Source organism: Saccoglossus kowalevskii, chromosome 15 (assembly GCF_978046115.1).
Source record: "Saccoglossus kowalevskii chromosome 15, keSacKowa6.1, whole genome shotgun sequence".
Taxonomy (NCBI): domain Eukaryota; kingdom Metazoa; phylum Hemichordata; class Enteropneusta; family Harrimaniidae; genus Saccoglossus; species Saccoglossus kowalevskii.
The window spans coordinates 3,349,389-3,368,908 of NC_140655.1; the positions used below are offsets into that span (position 1 = coordinate 3,349,389).

Here is a 19,520-nt window from a genome sequence, read left to right on the forward strand (position 1 = left end):
ATAGATACCTAGCATGGAATTTGTGAATCACCCATAGATACCTAGCATGGAATCTGTGAATCACCCATAGATACCTAGCATGGAATCTGTGAATCACCCATAGACACCTAGCATGGAATCTGTGAATCGCCCATAGACACCTAGCATGGAATCTGTGAATCACCCATAGACACCTAGCATGGAACCTGTGAATCACCCATAGATACCTAGCATGGAATCTGTGAATCACCCATATATACCTAGCATGGAATCTGTGAATCGCCCATAGACACCTAGCATGGAATCTGTGAATCACCCATAGACAACCTAGCATGGAACCTGTGAATCACCCATATATACCTAGCATGGAATCTGTGAATCACCCATATATACCTAGCATGAAATCTGTGAATCACCCATAGACACCTAGTATGGAATCTGTGAATCACCCATAGACACCTAGCATGGAATCTGTGAATCACCCATAGATACCTAGCATGGAATCTGTGAATCACCCATATATACCTAGCATGGAATCTGTGAATCACCCATAGACACCTAGTATGGAATCTGTGAATCACCCATAGATACCTAGCATGGAATCTGTGAATCACCCATTGATACCTAGCATGGAATCTGTGAATCACCCATATATACCTAGCATGGAATCTGTGAATCACCCATAGACACCTAGTATGGAATCTGTGAATCACCCATAGATACCTAGCATGGAATCTGTGAATCACACATAGATACCTAGCATGGAATCTGTGAATCACCCATAGATACCTAGCATGGAATCTGTGAATCACCCATAGATACCTAGCATGGAATCTGTGAATCACCCATAGATACCTAGCATGGAATCTGTGAATCACCCATAGATACCTAGCATGGAATCTGTGAATCGCCCATAGATACCTAGCATGGAATCTGTGAATCACCCATAGATACCTAGCATGGAATCTGTGAATCACCCATAGATACCTAGCATGGAATCTGTGAATCACCCATAGATACCTGACTAATGCCTAGCTACAATGCTAGTAATATCTAATTATGTCAACGTTACACACTATGGGATGACATCATAATAATTATGTGATCTCTAGTGATTAATCAGCATTAAATGAACAACAGTTAATAATTACCGGCATTGTAGCTAGGTCTAACACTGGTTTTAAATATCATGTTTTGATTCCAGGATGTAAAGTAAGTTACCATGTAAGCTCATTTGTGAGACTGATACTGTTATAATGTATCCGAGTATAAAACGGTTTTATACATAGTAGTAGTTGTTACATTGTAATTGTATTGTGGGCATTTTGCAGCAGCCATCCAAACACAATATTTAAATGAAGTGCAGCAGAGTTCACAATGCTGACATTTCCAAGGCATAATTGCCTTGGCATAAAGAAATAGTATCCAAAAAATCTGTAATTTTCAAAAAGTACCAAGGGGAACTTCTAGGGCATCGAAGCAATTGCCTTTGATGCCTCCATGAAGTTCAAGCTTTTGTGGAGTGGGGTATAGTAAGTTGAACACCATCTCGATACTAGGCTAACTATAACTGTATGCTTTCATTGGACACTGCTCCATCTTGCTATTTTTTTGTTTCAGTAATTGGATCCAAAGTAGACACCTGGAATAAAATTGAGAAAGATGTAACTGTTGCAGTGCAGGAAGTATGTAAATCTGAAACTGAGAAACAAGAATTCAGTGGAGATGTTGATGTTGATAGGCGAGTTAAAAAAGTTTTATTAAAATTTGCTGTATTGTGAGCACACATAAATTGCATTTATTGGTATTGCATACTTGTTAAATAATATGAGGTTATTACGAGAATACCTCAAAGTGTGCACAAAGACAGTACAGCTGGAATATCGACCAGCACACAGCGGAGGTCTATGCACAGCGTACTGTCTGAGTAGTGTATCGGAAAGTTTCTGCGCCGTTTTAACGCTGTATCTATCGCCATTGAAATATTTTTGGAGTAATTTTATTGTATTTGGTGTCCAGACACATTGTCAGCTGGTGTTGCTGGGAAGTATTCACAGAGAAAAATACATTTGAGAAAGATTTCATGTTGTACGGCAGTGCGGAAGTGCGCAGCTCAAAAAAATATATTTATGACTTGAAAGTTCAATCGGCAATTCGGTAAGAGGGCACCAGCCAAGAGTATCAGGGCGCTGCACCCTTGTTCCGCAGTTTAGAGAAAAGCCTGATAAAAGGTATGCTTTCAAGGAAGTTGAGTTGAGGGCTTCAAGTTTAATATTCAGATGACGTGTTGGGGTAGATTACCTTAAAATGAATGATCTTGTTTCAATAATAGCTGACTATTTTGAAATCAGCTTAATGGCATTCAGATGGGGCTTCATGGCGATAACTTTTATGGCCCTCAGTGAATTTTGTGTTTGTTAAAAAATCTATTCATATGGTTTGAACCTGAATAATAGACGTAAAATGAATACTTTTCTGGATTTACATGATAGCACTATATAAACCTTTTCACCACCACACTTTCTCACCCAAATTTTTCTGTTTTTTTTTTTTTTTCTTGTATTCTTCAATATTTCTGGAAATGAACCCTATCGATAATTTTGGAGCCAACAGACAAAATTTATGTCAATTTACTCAAAAAAGTTATTTTTGTCCCAGGCTTCTGAAGGAAATTGTAGATTTTAAACGGGACTATTTTGTGAAAAGGTTGCAGATTCTGTCGTAAATTCGCCCTGGGCTGTTGAACGGCAGTTTGGGTTTTTCTAAAAATAAAATGGGACAATTTTTCGGCAGTTTTTTAAGGTGTTATTTTAATCTTTTCTGATGCCTAAAAGTTTCACCGTAGCCTATTCAAGAGTATGATGTTTATTGCGACTAGCGTGAATGGGTAAGCTTTGTTTCGACAATGAGCTGTTACCCCTGAAAACAATGTTTATAAATGTTTAAATTAATCTTCAAATGCTCAGTTTATCTTTTTTATTTAAAAACAAATCATGCCGCTTTCCCATCAAAATCCAAGCCAAAAGATCGTACAACAACATCAGCAAATCTCTTTCGCGCTGCATTCAATAACATTAACATATTTAAATGAGCTATTGTAATTTGAACACGTTAGCATCATCCATCATTTTCATTGGTTAATTAGCGATTTGACCTGTCAGGTCAAAGAACACAGGCCCAGGTCAAAACCTGGCGGATATTCATTTTGATTACAATGAAATAAGTTGAAATTTATTTTTTGCACGTTATTATAATCATTACCAGGTAATAATCAACAATTGTGAAACGCAGCATGACCGGATTGCGCTGCCGCGATCATTTGCTAATAAAATGGATAAAAAATAATTGCATTTGGCGCACAAGGTTCATTAAGGTGATTTTTTTGGAGAAAGATGCGCGGTCTACTTTTTAGTCCAGCAAGAAAAAATTGTATAAAATTTTAGATTAGCTTCTGCAATAGTTTAGTTTTGGATGGTCCAATTGCCGGTGTTGAATGTTGGCATAGGTGCATTTTCAATGAAAATATAAGCCCCCCCCCCCCCAAATATTTGATGATCATTTTTAGTCCCTGTTCGGACACAGTCCGAAAACGGGGACTTATGTTTTGACCTCTGTGTGTGCGCGAGTCCAGACCTGTATCTTAGACATGCCTAGACCAATCACAATCAAACTTCACACATACATCATACATGACAATATTAATGTATATTGTCATGTATGATGTATGTGTGAAGTCAATCAATTTGTTTCATGATCTGATTCAAGATGGCCGAATGGTAGCCATTTTTGTACTGAAAATTCATCAAAATTAAGCATTTCTCATCTGTTTACAGATGGATTTTGTTCAAACTTGGACATTATAGGACCTTGATGCACATCATTTTGTTTTTCAGATAAGATTAAAAATGGCCGACTGGTGGCCATTTTGTTTAATGAATGTGGTTCTAGTACCATATTTTTTTACTTTGACTGATTATGTTCAAATTTTAAGTATTTATTATACATCATGTCATAGATATACAGATATATTGGTTTGACGATCCTATTAAAAATGGCCAAATGGTTGCCATTTTTGTGCTAAAAAATCATCAAATATCAAGCATTTCTGACATTTATGGATGGATTTCGTTAGAACTTGGTACATACGTTGGACATTACGGGTTCCTGATGCACATCATTTTATTTTTCAGATTGGATTCAAAATGGCTGACTGGTAGCCATTTTGCTTTAATGAATTGGATTCTAGAGCCATATCTCTGACATGCTTTGACTTATTATGTGCAAATTTTATATATTCATTATACATCATATTATAGATATATATATGTATTAAAAATGGCTGATTTTGTTTTAATTAATGCTGTTCCAGAGCAATATCTCTCAATGTGGACAAGTACTCGTTTGTTCAGATACAAATGTCAATCATTTTAATCATATTCCTGACATGGTTATATTCCAGCTATATTACTATAAACAAAACTATATATCTTAAATTCAATAACTAGCGGGGACTGTGCCATGCATGGCTTGTTGAAATTTTGAACCCCAAATAAGGGCCCATCATATTTTTCGAATGGGCAAATTTACGACAGAATCCGGTAGTATGTAAGCATTTCATCATATTTAGTTCTCTTACTTTCTTTCAGTGTATTGGATGATATTTATAAGCTGCTTGAACAGGAGCATTTCAACCAAGCCACATTACTGCTGTTGTCCGCCATGGAAGAGTTTCCTGGAAATGAGTTATTCCGAACCACACCACTGGGAAGTCAAGATGACAGTTTTCTGCAGACGCAAGAATCAACAGAAGAAAAGTAAGAGTTATTCATGTGAAAGTGATTTATTTCTGCGGTTTGGAAAAGCCACTTATTTCCGTGGTTTGGGCCACCGTTGTTTGTTTGACGTACTTTACCAAATATCAAATTTCAACATTAGCACTGACTTATTATCCCAAGGCTTTATTTTTATAAGAGCCAGTGGAAATGTTGTAAAAGCTTAGATGTATTTTTTTTTCTCCTAAGAAATTTACTTGCTTAACCCCAAATATTAGACATTGTCATGATGGATGTCTCATTTGACAGACTTATTTTAATCTACACGCCAATTTATGCCACTTAGATCTCCATGGATACCACTATCACTAGTGACAAAATCATGTGCCATGGAGAGATATATTTTAAATGGTATTCATACACAATATTTCTGGATGAGAATTGGAATAATTGAATAATGCTATTATGTGTCATTTACTTGTTCACAGTTCAGAGTCTCTGGAACCAAGTTCTGAACTGAATAAAGAAGAGATCCGTGTGTTGAACACATTAAAGGCTGTGTTTCTTAGTAAGTAAATTCCAGGCTTTGGTATGACTTTTTAAATCCTAACATTTTCCACTTTAAATTTCTGTGAATTATTTTTACATCGAACTCTGTAAAAATACTAGCTGCTCCAAGCAATGTTAAATCAACGACAGTTTAGACAGATACTTTAACATCTTCAAAATGAATGCTTTAATACCTATTTACTTAGTGCTATATACAGTAAATCTCATAATTTTCTTTTAAATATTACAGGTTGGCATGACGACGATGAAGGTCCCATCCCTGCACCAATAGAGCTATCACCAAGTACTATGAAATCAACTAACCAAGAAGATGACATTGTTAATGATGTTTCAAAACAACAAATCTTAGTCCAATATCTCAAGGTATTGTTTTTTCTATAATACTGGTAATAGATTTTTTTCCTTATTCTCTTCACCTCACTTGTCTTCAGCCTCAATCTCGGACACTGTAACACAATATTTTCTAGATTTCTGAAAGCAAATAAACAAGTATGCCATAATTTCTAAGATAGTATACAGTAATTAATTCAAAAGCTAACTTTGAATTCTACTCTATTATGATAAATTACTAGTGACAAATATAGCTCCATTTAATTGAACACGCAACCTATGAAAATGAGATTGAAATTAATAAAAAAGGGGTGCTGATATAAAATAGAATTTTAGCATTTTAGCATTACCCTGTACAGTATTTACAACAAACTGTTTGAGGACATATAAATAGTTTGTTATAGTGAAGTGTTCACTATAATGAATTACATGATACATTGGATTTGTTATGAGTGAGAGACGTGCAATATCTCCTGCTTGCTTCGCATTGAATTTTGAAAAAGAAAAACATTTGAAATGTCAGTTTCGTTTGCAGTTCGACAAATTTAGTGACACTCTAAGATACCGAAAACTCGATCATAACTGAATTTGCATAAATGCTTGGCAATGTTCAACTGCAAACAATTCCACATAACCAGATATATTGCGAATACTGTTACATTTTACATATGACACATACTTCTCATACATTGTTCAACATAAGCTATTAATAATATACAGATCCAATACTGTAATGCCATTTATTTTCACTGACATTTAATTCACCTTGTTTTTTAATTTCATGAATTTGTCAAGGAAAATGAGTTATTTTACATGTTCATGTAGATTTAATTTAGCGACTTTTTCCTATCAGACAAAATGAATAGCAAAATTAGAATCCAGTGAATGATTAATGCATTTACAGTAGTGAATTCATACATGCATGTGTTTCTAATAGAGCAATTATTTGTGAAACACTGGTAGTATTCTCATATATGCCTCCTCTGATTTCAGGATTGTGTCTCCTTTGCAAGTCAAATACAGACAGCAGTACCATTGATTTGTAAATTATTGAGTTCTAAAACTCCGTCTGATGTTATGGAAGCCATTGATTTTTTTGTCACTGCTTTTGAATTTGGTGTGAGTAATTCCCTGGAAGGAGTAAGGCAGATGTTAGCGTTAATCTGGTCTAAGGAACCCAGTGTAAAGGAAGCTATTGTTGCAGCTTACAAGAGACTCTACTTGAATACTACTGCTAACAATAATAGGTTGGTAATAAATACAAGAGACATAATATTACTAATTAAGAATGTATGGTTGATATGAATTAAGCCAATGAAAAAAATCATGCACTTCTGATTTCAACTTTTTAAGATAGTTTAAAAAGTGTATAATTGTTGATTTAGACAAAAGTAATGAACTTTTGTAGGATGCCATACTTCTCAAGAAATAGATGAAGGGAAGATAAAGTCGTAGTGGTGAAGTGTCTAGTGTTGGGCATCATGAACTAATCTTATAGAGATTTTTTGCCTTCTTTCAGCATTTTCTTTGATTTCCTTATTACATGTACAATGTATGTCAATTTGTTATCAATGGAGAGCGCCCTTCAACCTTTTGTTCAATAACTTCAATGTTATTATCAACAAATATCTACTAAAATTGTTCCGTTCATATGCTGTGATCTTCCCTATTCTTTTGTAGTACATCTTATGCTGTGATCTGTCCCACCAATGTAATGATCTGTCCACCCTTACATATACAGGGCAAACCATGTGATAGTATTTTTATTAAACCAATCAAATCTACAGACAACAGCTGGCCCTAATGAGATATTACTATTACTGTAGCTAGGTATTAGTGAATTGGTGTATTGCGAGTGATATGCCACATTCATGTTATTATAAGAAACCTGAAAACTCACAGACTGCACTGTTTAATTTCCTTTTTTACAGAGCTCAATCAGTGGCTGTTGTTAAAAACCTGACTGCACTGATTCACGGAGCCACAGTTGGAGAGTTGAAATCACTGGAAGCTTTGGTAATGGAGTTTGTAGAGAATCAGGAAATCAACAACAATGTAATACAAGTATTATGGGAAAGATTTACTCTAAAGATTCCTGGTACCTCAACAGATGAGAGTAAAGCTGCATTGCTTTTGTTAGCAATGGCTGCCAAGTAAGTAGTATTTTATCAAAGGCCCAGTTAGTTATTCCAGCAGTTGATCAGTGCAATGTAATGATCCTTGCTATAGCAAATTGTCTGAAAAATGAATTCAAGAAATAAAACCAGTTCAAGCAGTTCATTCATTAATTCTTTGAAACAAGGTACACTAATTAATGCAATTGTTTTTTGTTTTTGTTTTTTACAGAAGCGATGTTAACGTAGTACGTAGTAACATTGATGTTCTTGTTAGCACTGGTTTATCAGAGAGAGCCCATGATGACTTTATGCTTGCCAGAGATTCATGTATTGCCTTGCTTAAACTCATACAGAAAAAAAAGGTATTTTTTTGTCATACTGAACATTCCTTGAAAATTTACTTTAAATGAAAATGGCTTTGAAGATCTCTGAGACTATTCTCAATGCTCCATTCTCTATGTCCAATGTTTACCTCATGAAGGATGGAATGCTATTTGAGGTCTGAGATACATTCTATTTAACATTTCCTTTCTGTAAATTGGTCTGTGACTTACATTTTTTTTTAATTATTTCAGTTCTTTTGTAAGCAAGATGGGGTTTTCTGAATTGTGGTGCACCTTTAATTAGTGCCTCTTGCAGTTCTGTACTGATTATGGTTTAATGGTGACAGCAATTAATTTATATCATTCAAATTGTGGGCTTATAGTTTTTGAATGAGCTACTACTTCATACTAGTTATTGGTTAGAATGTTGCTGCAGTTTAGCAGCTCTTATTGGCTGCTTAAGCTATTTTGATATTACGTCGCGGCCATAGAGCTGCAGATCGCGTCCATTGAGAACCGCACAGTTCGCCATCCCGGGGCGCACGCTATTTTTGATGTTATCGAACGATTTCAATGAAGTTTAAGACGAATAAAAGTTATCCTTGCAAACACAAACATCTTAGGTATCTACTGACCGAAAATGAAGGACTATTTCTTCTTGAAAAGTATATATTTCTGTGTATAATTAGACCGAACGTAATTTAATCGATTGAACGACAGGATTTCAAGATGACCTCTGTCATGTGACCTGAGCACATGACAATGACGAAGCATGCGCAGTTTACATTTTAACTGAAAATTGAGAATGGCAGGTTCTTGTATTCATTGTGGAGATGAGTTCCAGAAGAAAGTTAAAGGGTATCGCAGGCAATCCATTGCATCTAGACTTAAAACCTCAGAAACTGTTGACAATGCATTAGTGAATGTTCTAAAGCTGAAACCCATTACCCCGTTGGCTTGCTGTCTCTTTCCGCATAATATTGAGGAGCATTGGTGGTAAAATATACATCATGCTTTTGCCATACCCTGTTGGTAATGTGGCCAATGTGTGTATATTATTTAAAATACAAGTAGTACCTTCTACTTGTTGAGCTTTTAAGTCAAATTTAAAAATATGGTCAAAAGACTCAACAATTTTGTCCTTTGTCAATTCCATGCTGTCTGCTCCTGTCACTTGTTACACCCGTTGGCAAGTTACAAGATTATTTTTAGATTTTTCACACTATATAAATAAAACTGCTTAAAACAATATTTTTAATAATACATGTACTTTATTTGAGTCACTTAATGGTGAAATGAAATTAAAATTATAAAAAGCCATCTGTCGTTGTTTCGTCACATAAAGCGCTGTCCCAGACAGGCGCCGTCTGCTTTAGTCACGCGATTACACTCGTCACTAAAAGAGCCAAGTCACGTGATAGAGGTCAGCTTCAAAATGGCGGCGTTCAATCGGAGGTTTCACTTCGGCACAGTTTTAACGTGAAATAGTCTCATTTACACGGGCAAATTTGCTTAAAGCTTGCTGTAATCAGTAACAGATATATTTGTGAGAACATATTTGTCTATTTTTTCCTGCAAGTCGAGGTAATTTTATTACAATCACAATTTTAACGATACATAACTGGCATATTTAAAAATCTGTGCATTTCTTTAGGGAAGGGAACTGCAGCTCTCTGGTCGTCCCGCAACGTATACCACGACCAAGAGAGCTGCATAAACTGCAGCAAGTTAGAATGCTGTTCACCCTCTCACCACCAGTTTCCTTTTTTCATCACAAAATAGTCCTGTTTATACATGTAGTCTGTACTTTCTTCCTTCAGAAGATTGGGACAAAAATAGCCAAATTTTGAATAAAAATTGAAAATTTTGTCTGATGGCTCCAAAATTAAGGTTCATTTCCAGAATTATTGAAGAATATAAGAAAATAGTGCAGAAAAATCTTGACAAGAAAGTCTAGTGGTGAAAGGTTAAAATGATATACGTAGAAGACTGGAAAGATGAATTGACATGTGTATTATTTGTTCACAGGTCAAAGGTGGAGAAGCGGAAGAACCATTTCGTTTCCCAAAAGATCATGAGATGTTTGATAAATTAACAGAATTAATTGTCAAGGGTAAGAAACATGTCTCAGTCTTTCAAATATTTGTATAGACACGGGATAGAATAGGGAAGCATATGTTGGTTCATGGAAATATGTTATGTTTAATAATTGTAATGTGAACCCCTCCCTGATTCAACAAATTTGGATAATTTGTGCTTAAATTGATTATCAACAAAATTTAGTTGAAAGCACTTACAATACTGAAAAAATTAAACTGTAAAGTTGTCATCGTCCTTGAATACACCGGTACAGTGATTGAAACTGGATATATTGAGCTATTTATAATTATATACCGGTATTGTCTTCACTACATTAAATCCTGTCATGCACAGCTACTAATGTAGATCACTAAATTGTTTAAGAATTAATTACGTCACTCCTTCACAGTCCAAACTGAGAAAGCCTCATAAATGGCTGCATGCTAAGACTTATAGTTTTGCCTGCTCAGTTTTAACCCAATAATATTTACAAATCAAATTCTTCAAGTTACTGTCTCAGGATACATATATAATGCTGTACAAGCAGGAACATCCCTGTATTTTCTTCCCTTTTAATGTTCTCTTAAATGCAGTGGCAAAATAGCCTAATAATATAATAAACTCAAAAGTCTGGTGCGCATTTCAAATTAATCTTAATGAAAGAAGTTTTGCATTAAATATTTTGTGGTTCTGATCTTCAATTCAATGACATACTAAGATGCTGAAAACTCAATTATAACAAAGTTTACAGAACTGCTTGATTTTCAGCTATTAACATGGTTATCTTGCAAATACTTGCATTTATTATATTATGTCTATTGCTTGATATGTCAGAGCCTTCAAACAAAGTTTTATACAACAATATAACTACAACTTTAATATTTTTTACAGCAAAAAAGATAATTTTATACTGGATTTAGAACTTAGTGGTTTGAATTCCCTTCAATATATTGTGTAAACATATACTCCATAGACATATACTCCATATTTTGTTATCCACTATGTTTTGTTGTTGTAGGTATTAGTAAATTAGATGATCCATTCTGGGTGCCCATGACAGAACAAGCCATCAATGTTATTTATAGACTTGGTGAGCAGCCTGACATTCGATGTGCAAGTATAATAAAACAGCTTATAGAAGTTGTTCTTGGAGACAGTGAACAAGGTAACAGACAATTTGACATGTTGTAGTAGTTCTATCCCCCTTTACATGCTACCTAGTTTATGGTGCTATACACCAAATAGGAGTGACTTGTATTACGGCCAAGTATTATTTTCCCTTCAGTTCCACAGTCCACTTCCAGCAAAACAAGGAACATTTCATATTGTAAAACACAAAAAAAAAACTATGTCAACAGAGAATTTTAAAAGTCAATAATCACTGACACAAAAAAAGAGTCTGTGTAACCTGTAATACTGAGACTTGCTTACTTTAATTCCAAATAAAATAAAGTAATCAACACTAACTTGAATTTCAAAGCAGATGATCTCAAGAATGTGGAACCGAAATGTCATCCTCGCGTATTAGCACGATTCCTGGCCTTTGCTGGACACGTGGCTTTCCAACAACTCTACTACTTGGATGTGAGCATGCTTGGAGAACTGAAGCGACGCCGTAATATCCAAGACAATAGAAGAGAGGCTGAGAAAAACAAGGCAGCCAAAAATAAGCGTAAATCCAAGGTAAGTAATTGCTGGATTGCGAGTGTAAGATGCAGTGGATAACATAAATGTTGTCAAACACATCAATAGGTCTTATGCATGACCCCTGAAGGTCACACATCCTGGTACTTTCTGACCCCTAAAGGTCACACATCCTGGTACTTTCTGACCCCTAAAGGTAGTAGTTCCAGTATGGGGGGAAAAAAATCTTGGAAATCCAGGCAGTTATGGCTACTAAATGAAATATGGCCTAATTTATCTTGCCACATACCGGTTGTTGAGGTTGGATTTCCAACAGTATGACTAAAAAAACTTGGAATTCTGGCTGTATATGGTAAAAATATTGGGCCAGTATGAAATAGTTATTACTGAAATTAGATAAGGATGGTGGCACGAATGAGCTCATCAATACCGTGAATCAGGACTAGTTTGGATTTCCATTGTCAAATATAAAATTTTGAACTTAGTAAATTAGCATATAAGAGTTATATTTGGAAATCCTACTCTGTATGGTGTCACAAAGAAACTCATCAACACCATAAGTAAGAAACTATAGTTTTGGATTTCCATTACTGTATGGTGAATGGTGATTTGGAAATAAAACTTTGTATGACTTATACACCCATGGAAATTATACCCTGTATGAAGTAAACACACAAGCTCATCAACAGGGGGGGGGGTGCAGATATAAACTGGAATGGCCCAATGTTGTACCTAATTTTTTGCCATATAGTTTTTCAATTTTAATGCTTACATTGTGTCTGTAATAGATGTGAATGCCCGCCAAGCAGCAAATTGTCCACCTAATAGTTTTCCACTCTCTCCTGTTGTCAAGTCTACTGTTCCTGTGATCTATGTAACCATGGCATTTAGAACAGTGGTTGTGATGACAGGAGAAATCAAACATTTGAGACAAACAAATTTTTGTGGTTTTCTCACTCTCAATATGATCTAAATAGCCAGTGTTTGGGCTTAATGATTAATAATGTGAATTTGTCTCCTCACAAAGTCCTAGGATGTGTGACTGTTATTGGTGATGCATTGGACTTATTATATCAAGCAATCTGTTTGGAGCACTAATGTAATTCAATAAAATGTAATGGAAATATTTCTACAAATTGGTATTCATTTCTATATAATTATCACAATAATCATTGTTTAAATCAATAAGATATACATAGATTTATTTGATAATCATACATATGCCAAAATATATCCATGTCTGTTTTGGTTTGCCTATTTGTGAGAAGGATTTTCCCCTTGTGACCAATTGATTTGATTTGGGTAGAGGTCAAGATACAGTTTCCATGGATATGGGGTCCTTTGGAAGGATTTTTCAATTTTCACCATTGCCAGCTAGGGTAAAAGTATATATAAAACTATATATTATAATATCTAATGCCATACCTTGTACAAATTAAGTTTCAGATACAATAAGGTACATAGCTTTCTAGATATTAAAAATGATTTTTAACAATGTAGAATATTTCTATCTATACTGTAGGATGGCAATGAACCAAGCATGGAGGAGGATATGGGTCTGACTGGGGCTGTAGCTGATGATGCTGAAGCCGAATATATGAAAAAAGTCCTTGATACTGAAATAGTGACTGGTAAACAGACTTTTTGAAAAATATTTACTAATTTTTGTGAGAGTTGGATAATTTTTTTTAAATTTATCACTAATGTTGAACGAGACCTATAGCAAATATGAAAATATGTTCATTTCATACAAAACTAATAAAGGAATTACAGAAAAATGCATAAACATGTTGTAAAAAGTTACTGGCAAAAAACGCTATACATAATTTAAACTTTTTTTAATATTCCTTTGATGCAGGTAATAGTTTACTAGCAATGCTGTCACCACTAATCACTGCTGTGTGTAGCAACCATACTAAGTATTCAGACTCTGTATTGAAAACTGCTGCTGCCATGGCATTAGCAAAATTTATGTTGGTTAGCTCGGAATTCTGTGAAGCTCATCTACAATTGTTATTTACTGTCTTGGAGAAGGTAAGATTTACAGTCTGCTTAATTTAGAACCCAGGCAATATTTTGTGTATAACTGCACTCTGAATTATATAACAAATAATGACATCACTTGCACTGAACCACAAAGAATGATGACATCACTTGCACTGAACCACAAAGAATGGTGACATCACTTGCACTGAACCGCAAAGAATGGTGACATCACTTGCACTGAACCACAAAGAAAGATGACATCACTTGCCCTGAACCACAATGAAAGATGACATCACTAACACTTACAGCCGTTCTGAGAATTATTCGGACAGTCAGTTAGCAAAATGACTTGCAACTTTGCAAAACACTTTGGTCTTTGCCCAATCTAGACTTGTCGGCGCCACTTGAGTGACGGGCGCGTGGTTTGGGATTACTATTTCATAGGGGTTGTCGGCTTGGTGAATTGCAAGTATTATCTAGTGTGCGTTTACAGCAACCATTCTTTATTTTTTTATAATTATATTGTAATTATTTTCAGTAATTTTGAAAATCACAAGTTGGGTGTTGCTTAAATCTCTCGAAAAATGTTAACCCCTCGCTCATTTTAGTCAGTTGTACCTGTTACAAAAATGGACTAGACATAATAACGGTCGTTATACCCTGTCATTTTCAAACTGCAGTTGAAAAAGTGATTCGATCAAGGAAGGCACTTTTGATTTGACAAAGTCCATCAAACTGTTATAATCAAGTTTTCCGTCCGTGTATCCCTGATGTACTCTCTCACCTCGGTATAAAATCTGAATTTGATACATAATGCACCAGTAATGTGAAAACAACTTTTAGTTTGGCTCCAAACTGTTACGAAACTGCAGCGTGTCCCGCTAAGAATCTTTACTTTGAGCCTTCCCGCCAACGACAAGTTCATTAATACCTGGGGTTACTCAACACTCGGCAGTTATTTTGTAAATTGCGCTATGTCAGGTGGACTCAGATGGTTATAACAATTTAACACTTTGAATGCATATACAACATATAACCTGTTAATATATGGTAACCAACGCGTGCCGATTTGAAAATAGCGTTTTACCAGCATCTTGCAAGACAATGGAATGATTCTAATTGTGGGCGTGCCAATACAACGGCGCCATCAAGTCTAGATTGGAAAGTGTTTTGCATAGTTCCAAGATATATTGCTAACTGACTGTCCGAATAATTCTCAGATCGACTGTAAAAGAAAAATGACATCACTTGCACTGAACCACAATAAAAGATGACATCACTTGCCCTGAACCACAATAAAAGATGCCATCACTTACACTTAACCACAAGAAAGATAACATCACTTGCACTGAACCACAATAAAAGATGACATCACTTACACTTAACCACACAGAAAGATGACATCACTTGCCATGAACCACAATGAACGATGACATCACTTGCACTGAACCACAATGAACGATGACATCACTTGCACTGAACCACCAAGAAAGATGACATCACTTGCACTGAACCACAAGGAAAAATGACATCACTTACACTTAACCACAAAGAATGCTGACATCATTTACACTGACCCCACAAAGAAAGATGACATCACTTGCCCTGAACCACAAAAATGATGACATTACTTGCACTGAACCACATAGAATGGTGACATCACTTGCACTGAAAGACACTTTACTAATTTGTACGACTTTCTCCATTTATGTCCTTGGAATTGTTGGTATTTTTATTCTTATAGATCTGTAAAAACAAAAAAATCATGCTATCATAAAAATAAATAAATTTTTTTGTGTCAGTGCAACATTTAATATTGCTCAACGTAATGCCAAACATAAAAAGAAGATTCTATTTTTGCTTTGTCTGTAATGCTAAAATGGAAAGTGAAATATATTGTGGGACTTTGTCTGTTGTGGCTATTGTCATCATATCATTGTTATTGTGGTCCAAGCTGTACATGTATGCTTGACTGGTCAAGAGTAAAGATATATTACTGTCTTGTGTTCAAAATTGTGTGTTGAGTCTCTTGCCTGTCACTGAAATAACCGATTTAGCATTTTATGTAAATTATTTTTTTGTTTTTGATTTATTCCAGTCAAGTGAAGCTACAATTCGTGCCAACACTATCATTGCATTGGGTGACTTGACGTTTAGATTTCCTAACCTCATTGAGCCATGGACACCAAATCTCTATGCAAGGTAAAACCAGGATTAAAGTGGTTCGAAATCTGAGACAGCTTTAACAGAAACAATATGTGAAATTAAGTCCTTAACAATTGTTTTAACAAAGATTTCACAGTGACAATCTGAAATTAAGCAAATCTTAAATCCAAGTAGTAGATTACATCATCAGAGAGATTGTAGGTTTGACTCCCATGGTCGGCTACACACTTAAAAGTTAGAAAAGAAAGTACATCATGCTAATGTGCTAGGTTCACGGCATTCGTAACGGTATTTGAGAGAATGACGTCCTTTCAGATGGGGGCGTGTCACTGCACGTAAAAGATTCAGTTGTACTTGTCGCAAAGTATGGCAGGACACCTGATGTGTACCTCTCAATACATTTGTATGCATGACCTGAGCTGTCCCTCATTTATGAGTTTGTAAATGTGCTCAGAACCTGTTTACAGAAAATAATTGTACAATATATGAGTGGTTAGTATGCTTCTTCAATCACATAAACACTAAATAAGTAATCAAAACCAGGATGTGCTGATATTTCGAGATAACATTTGAATGTTCTGAAGTGGAAAGTATTCCAAGTCTTTGGCATGCATATGATTGGTAGATTGAACAAATGATTTGTTAATCTTACAAAGTATGGTAGTAATATTTATTACTTTTTCATTTTTAGACTACGTGATGATTCACCAATGGTTCGCAAAAACACGCTTACTATCCTGACTCACCTGATATTGAATGACATGGTTAAGGTCAAAGGTCAAATAAGTGAAATGGCTATTTGCATTGTAGACGAAGACGATAGGATTTCTAATATGTCAAAAATGTTCTTCCATGAACTTGCTAAGAAGGTAAAATATGTAGCCTTGTATGATTAGAATTTCAGCTACTGTAAATTAATTATTCACTGCGTTTTAATTTCGCTATTTTCGCTGATAAGTAAAATGCATTAAATTAAATTCATGTGAAAAATAGAACTTATTGTTTGCCTGTCAGATTCTAACCCAGTGAAAATGATCAAAACTTTAAAATAGTAAAAATAAAAGGTTTTACAGTATTCAGACTTCTGCATGACTCTGATGAATAAATTACCAGTACTGAAAGTAGTTCAGATAATTGTTATCAGTTATTGAGTTCCATTAATTCATGCTAAAGTACATTTGTACATTCTGATCCGCTTTACGTATCAGATACTGGTCCAAGCATAACTTAATGTTTAGGCTAGCCTTAAACTGGCTTAAACCTAGCTCTCCTTGCTTTAAAAAAAACACATATTAAATTATACACAGTAATCTCTGCCTAGTAACATTAGTAAATTCTACAATGTTACTCACTTAAAAATTTATTATTTTTATTAAAATGCTGATAGCCGGCTTGAAAGTTAAGTTACTCACGGACTGACCTATATAACTTCTAGCTGACCAAGTTTTGCTTATTTTAAAAATGTTTCATATTTGTTATTGTTATCAATATATAAAACTCATTCTTAGTACCAGTATGTACCTAAGATTACTACATATTAAGATTAAGACATATTTACACAAATTACTCAATTACACAATGTAGATATACGATGAAAGCAAAGCTAAGCTAGCTCTAAGTCAGCTTAATGTTAACTTACGCTTGGACTGTATTCATATGCATCTTAGTTTGCCTAAAATGTTTTTGTGCATATCTTAAAAATTTGTACACCGTTTGTATAAATGGGATTACATAACAATTTTGTGGTGTACCCCTAAAATCAATTGAGGAGAAAACATGTTTAACTTGCAAGTTAAGAATGCACTTTCGTATTTTTGTCACTACATATTGAACTAAATATGGTTTGTTTTATTCTTCAGGGTAACGCTGTATATAATATCATGCCAGACGTAATAAGCCGGTTATCTGATCCTGAGGTGGGTGTCAAAGAAGAAAACTTCAAGATAATAATGAGGTGAGAACGGATTATAAATTTCAGTTTGTTTTTCTCTGAAAGCTCAACATTTGACATTGAACTTATAAAAAAAAATTATAGTTCAAAATAAAATCATTCAATTTTTGCAATAGTTTGATATGCACCTTCCACGCATTATGTGAGATCTCGAGTGAATGTAAAAGCATTTGTTACTAATACATGTCTATAAATATAGACAAGACTTAATGGTGCAATTGTTATGTTTGAAAACTTTCACTTGATAAATTGTATTGTATTATGTCCCAGTTTTCATGTTTGGCAATACAGCAATGCATTCTTAAATGTGACAATAATGACAACATCAATCAATGTGCTGCACAACCAAATAAACTATACTTTCTGTCAATTTCTGTTATTTTTTCAGATACTTGTTTTCCTTCATTCAGAAAGACAAACAATGTGAGAGTCTAGTTGAAAAATTATGCCATAGATTCAGAACAACAAGGTGAGTTTCTCTTCTCTTGCCTCATGCATAACCTCTACACACCATTACTAATTTTACAGTATGCATAATCATTTGCCATCTGCTTAGTCAAAGTCAAAGCTGTCATCAATGTTTTAAGCAAGTACAGTTACTGTATTATCTGAGCAGTTAGCTAGCTTTTAGCTGTATGGATTAACGCTAGCTTTTAGCTGTATGGATTAACGCTAGCTTTTAGCTGTATGGATTAACGCTAGCTTTTAGCTGTATGGATTAACGCTAGCTTTTAGCTGTATGGATTAACGCTAGCTTTTAGCTGTATGGATTAATGCTAGCTTTTAGCTGTATGGATTAATTCTAGCTTTTAGCTGTATGGATTAATGCTAGCTTTTAGCTGTATGGATTAAATGCTAGCTTTTAGCTGTATGGATTAATGCTAGCTTTTAGCTGTATGGATTAATGCTAGCTTTTAGCTGTATGGATTAATGCTAGCTTTTAGCTGTATGAATTAAATGCTAGCTTTTAGCTGTATGGATTAATGCTAGCTTTTAGCTGTATGGATTAATGCTAGCTTTTAGCTGTATTGATTAATGCTAGCTTTTAGCTGTATGGATTTAGGTATTTGGCTCCCTTTATAAATTTTCGCCAGATTTTCATAAAACTTTCCATGTAGTTTGCAATCACTATATTATTGCTAAATTCAAAATAAAAATGTATGGTTACCGAGTTACTTTTTGTCAAAAAAGTGACACAAAATCTGCATACACTGTGATTTTTAAGTTTCATTAATATCTATAAAAGTTTTATAAAAGTGACCATCAACACAGTTTATCGTAATTTTTATTGTCTCAATTTGACAATTGGCCATTGAAATACTAATTTGTGAAGTATTTTTCACATCATTGGGCAAAATTGCAATTTTAAAAACATACCAAGGTTAATTTTTCGTTAATATATGTTACTCTCCTTACTAAATCTAGAAAAGTTTTCGTCAGATTTCTTTTAAAATTTAATAAAATACTCAGCGAATTTAGCTCTTTTAATTCAATTAATAAAAATTTGGGGTATCCAATCCAGTATTTCTGGTAGAAGCAAAAATTAGGCCTAAAAACAGAATTTCCAGGCCTCCATCATGACTGCAAAATATTTGACCCCCTA

At 34.6% G+C, this 19,520-nt stretch overlaps 1 protein-coding gene across 1 annotated transcript in view; it reads left to right on the forward strand.

Annotated features, from left to right (window-relative positions):
- LOC100375167 (condensin complex subunit 1-like) overlaps positions 1-19,520 on the forward strand; it is a 46,832-nt gene that overhangs the window by 17,979 nt on the left and 9,333 nt on the right. Inside the window, exons 13-29 of the mRNA XM_085490787.1 lie at positions 1,600-1,720; positions 1,999-2,136; positions 4,626-4,793; positions 5,240-5,319; positions 5,551-5,684; positions 6,645-6,898; positions 7,583-7,804; positions 7,998-8,130; positions 10,120-10,204; positions 11,189-11,335; positions 11,654-11,853; positions 13,337-13,445; positions 13,673-13,848; positions 15,899-16,002; positions 16,658-16,835; positions 17,826-17,920; positions 18,306-18,386. Coding sequence (XP_085346913.1) covers positions 1,600-1,720; positions 1,999-2,136; positions 4,626-4,793; positions 5,240-5,319; positions 5,551-5,684; positions 6,645-6,898; positions 7,583-7,804; positions 7,998-8,130; positions 10,120-10,204; positions 11,189-11,335; positions 11,654-11,853; positions 13,337-13,445; positions 13,673-13,848; positions 15,899-16,002; positions 16,658-16,835; positions 17,826-17,920; positions 18,306-18,386 — 2,425 coding nt within the window. The remainder of the gene's footprint in view (positions 1-1,599; positions 1,721-1,998; positions 2,137-4,625; positions 4,794-5,239; positions 5,320-5,550; positions 5,685-6,644; positions 6,899-7,582; positions 7,805-7,997; positions 8,131-10,119; positions 10,205-11,188; positions 11,336-11,653; positions 11,854-13,336; positions 13,446-13,672; positions 13,849-15,898; positions 16,003-16,657; positions 16,836-17,825; positions 17,921-18,305; positions 18,387-19,520) is intronic.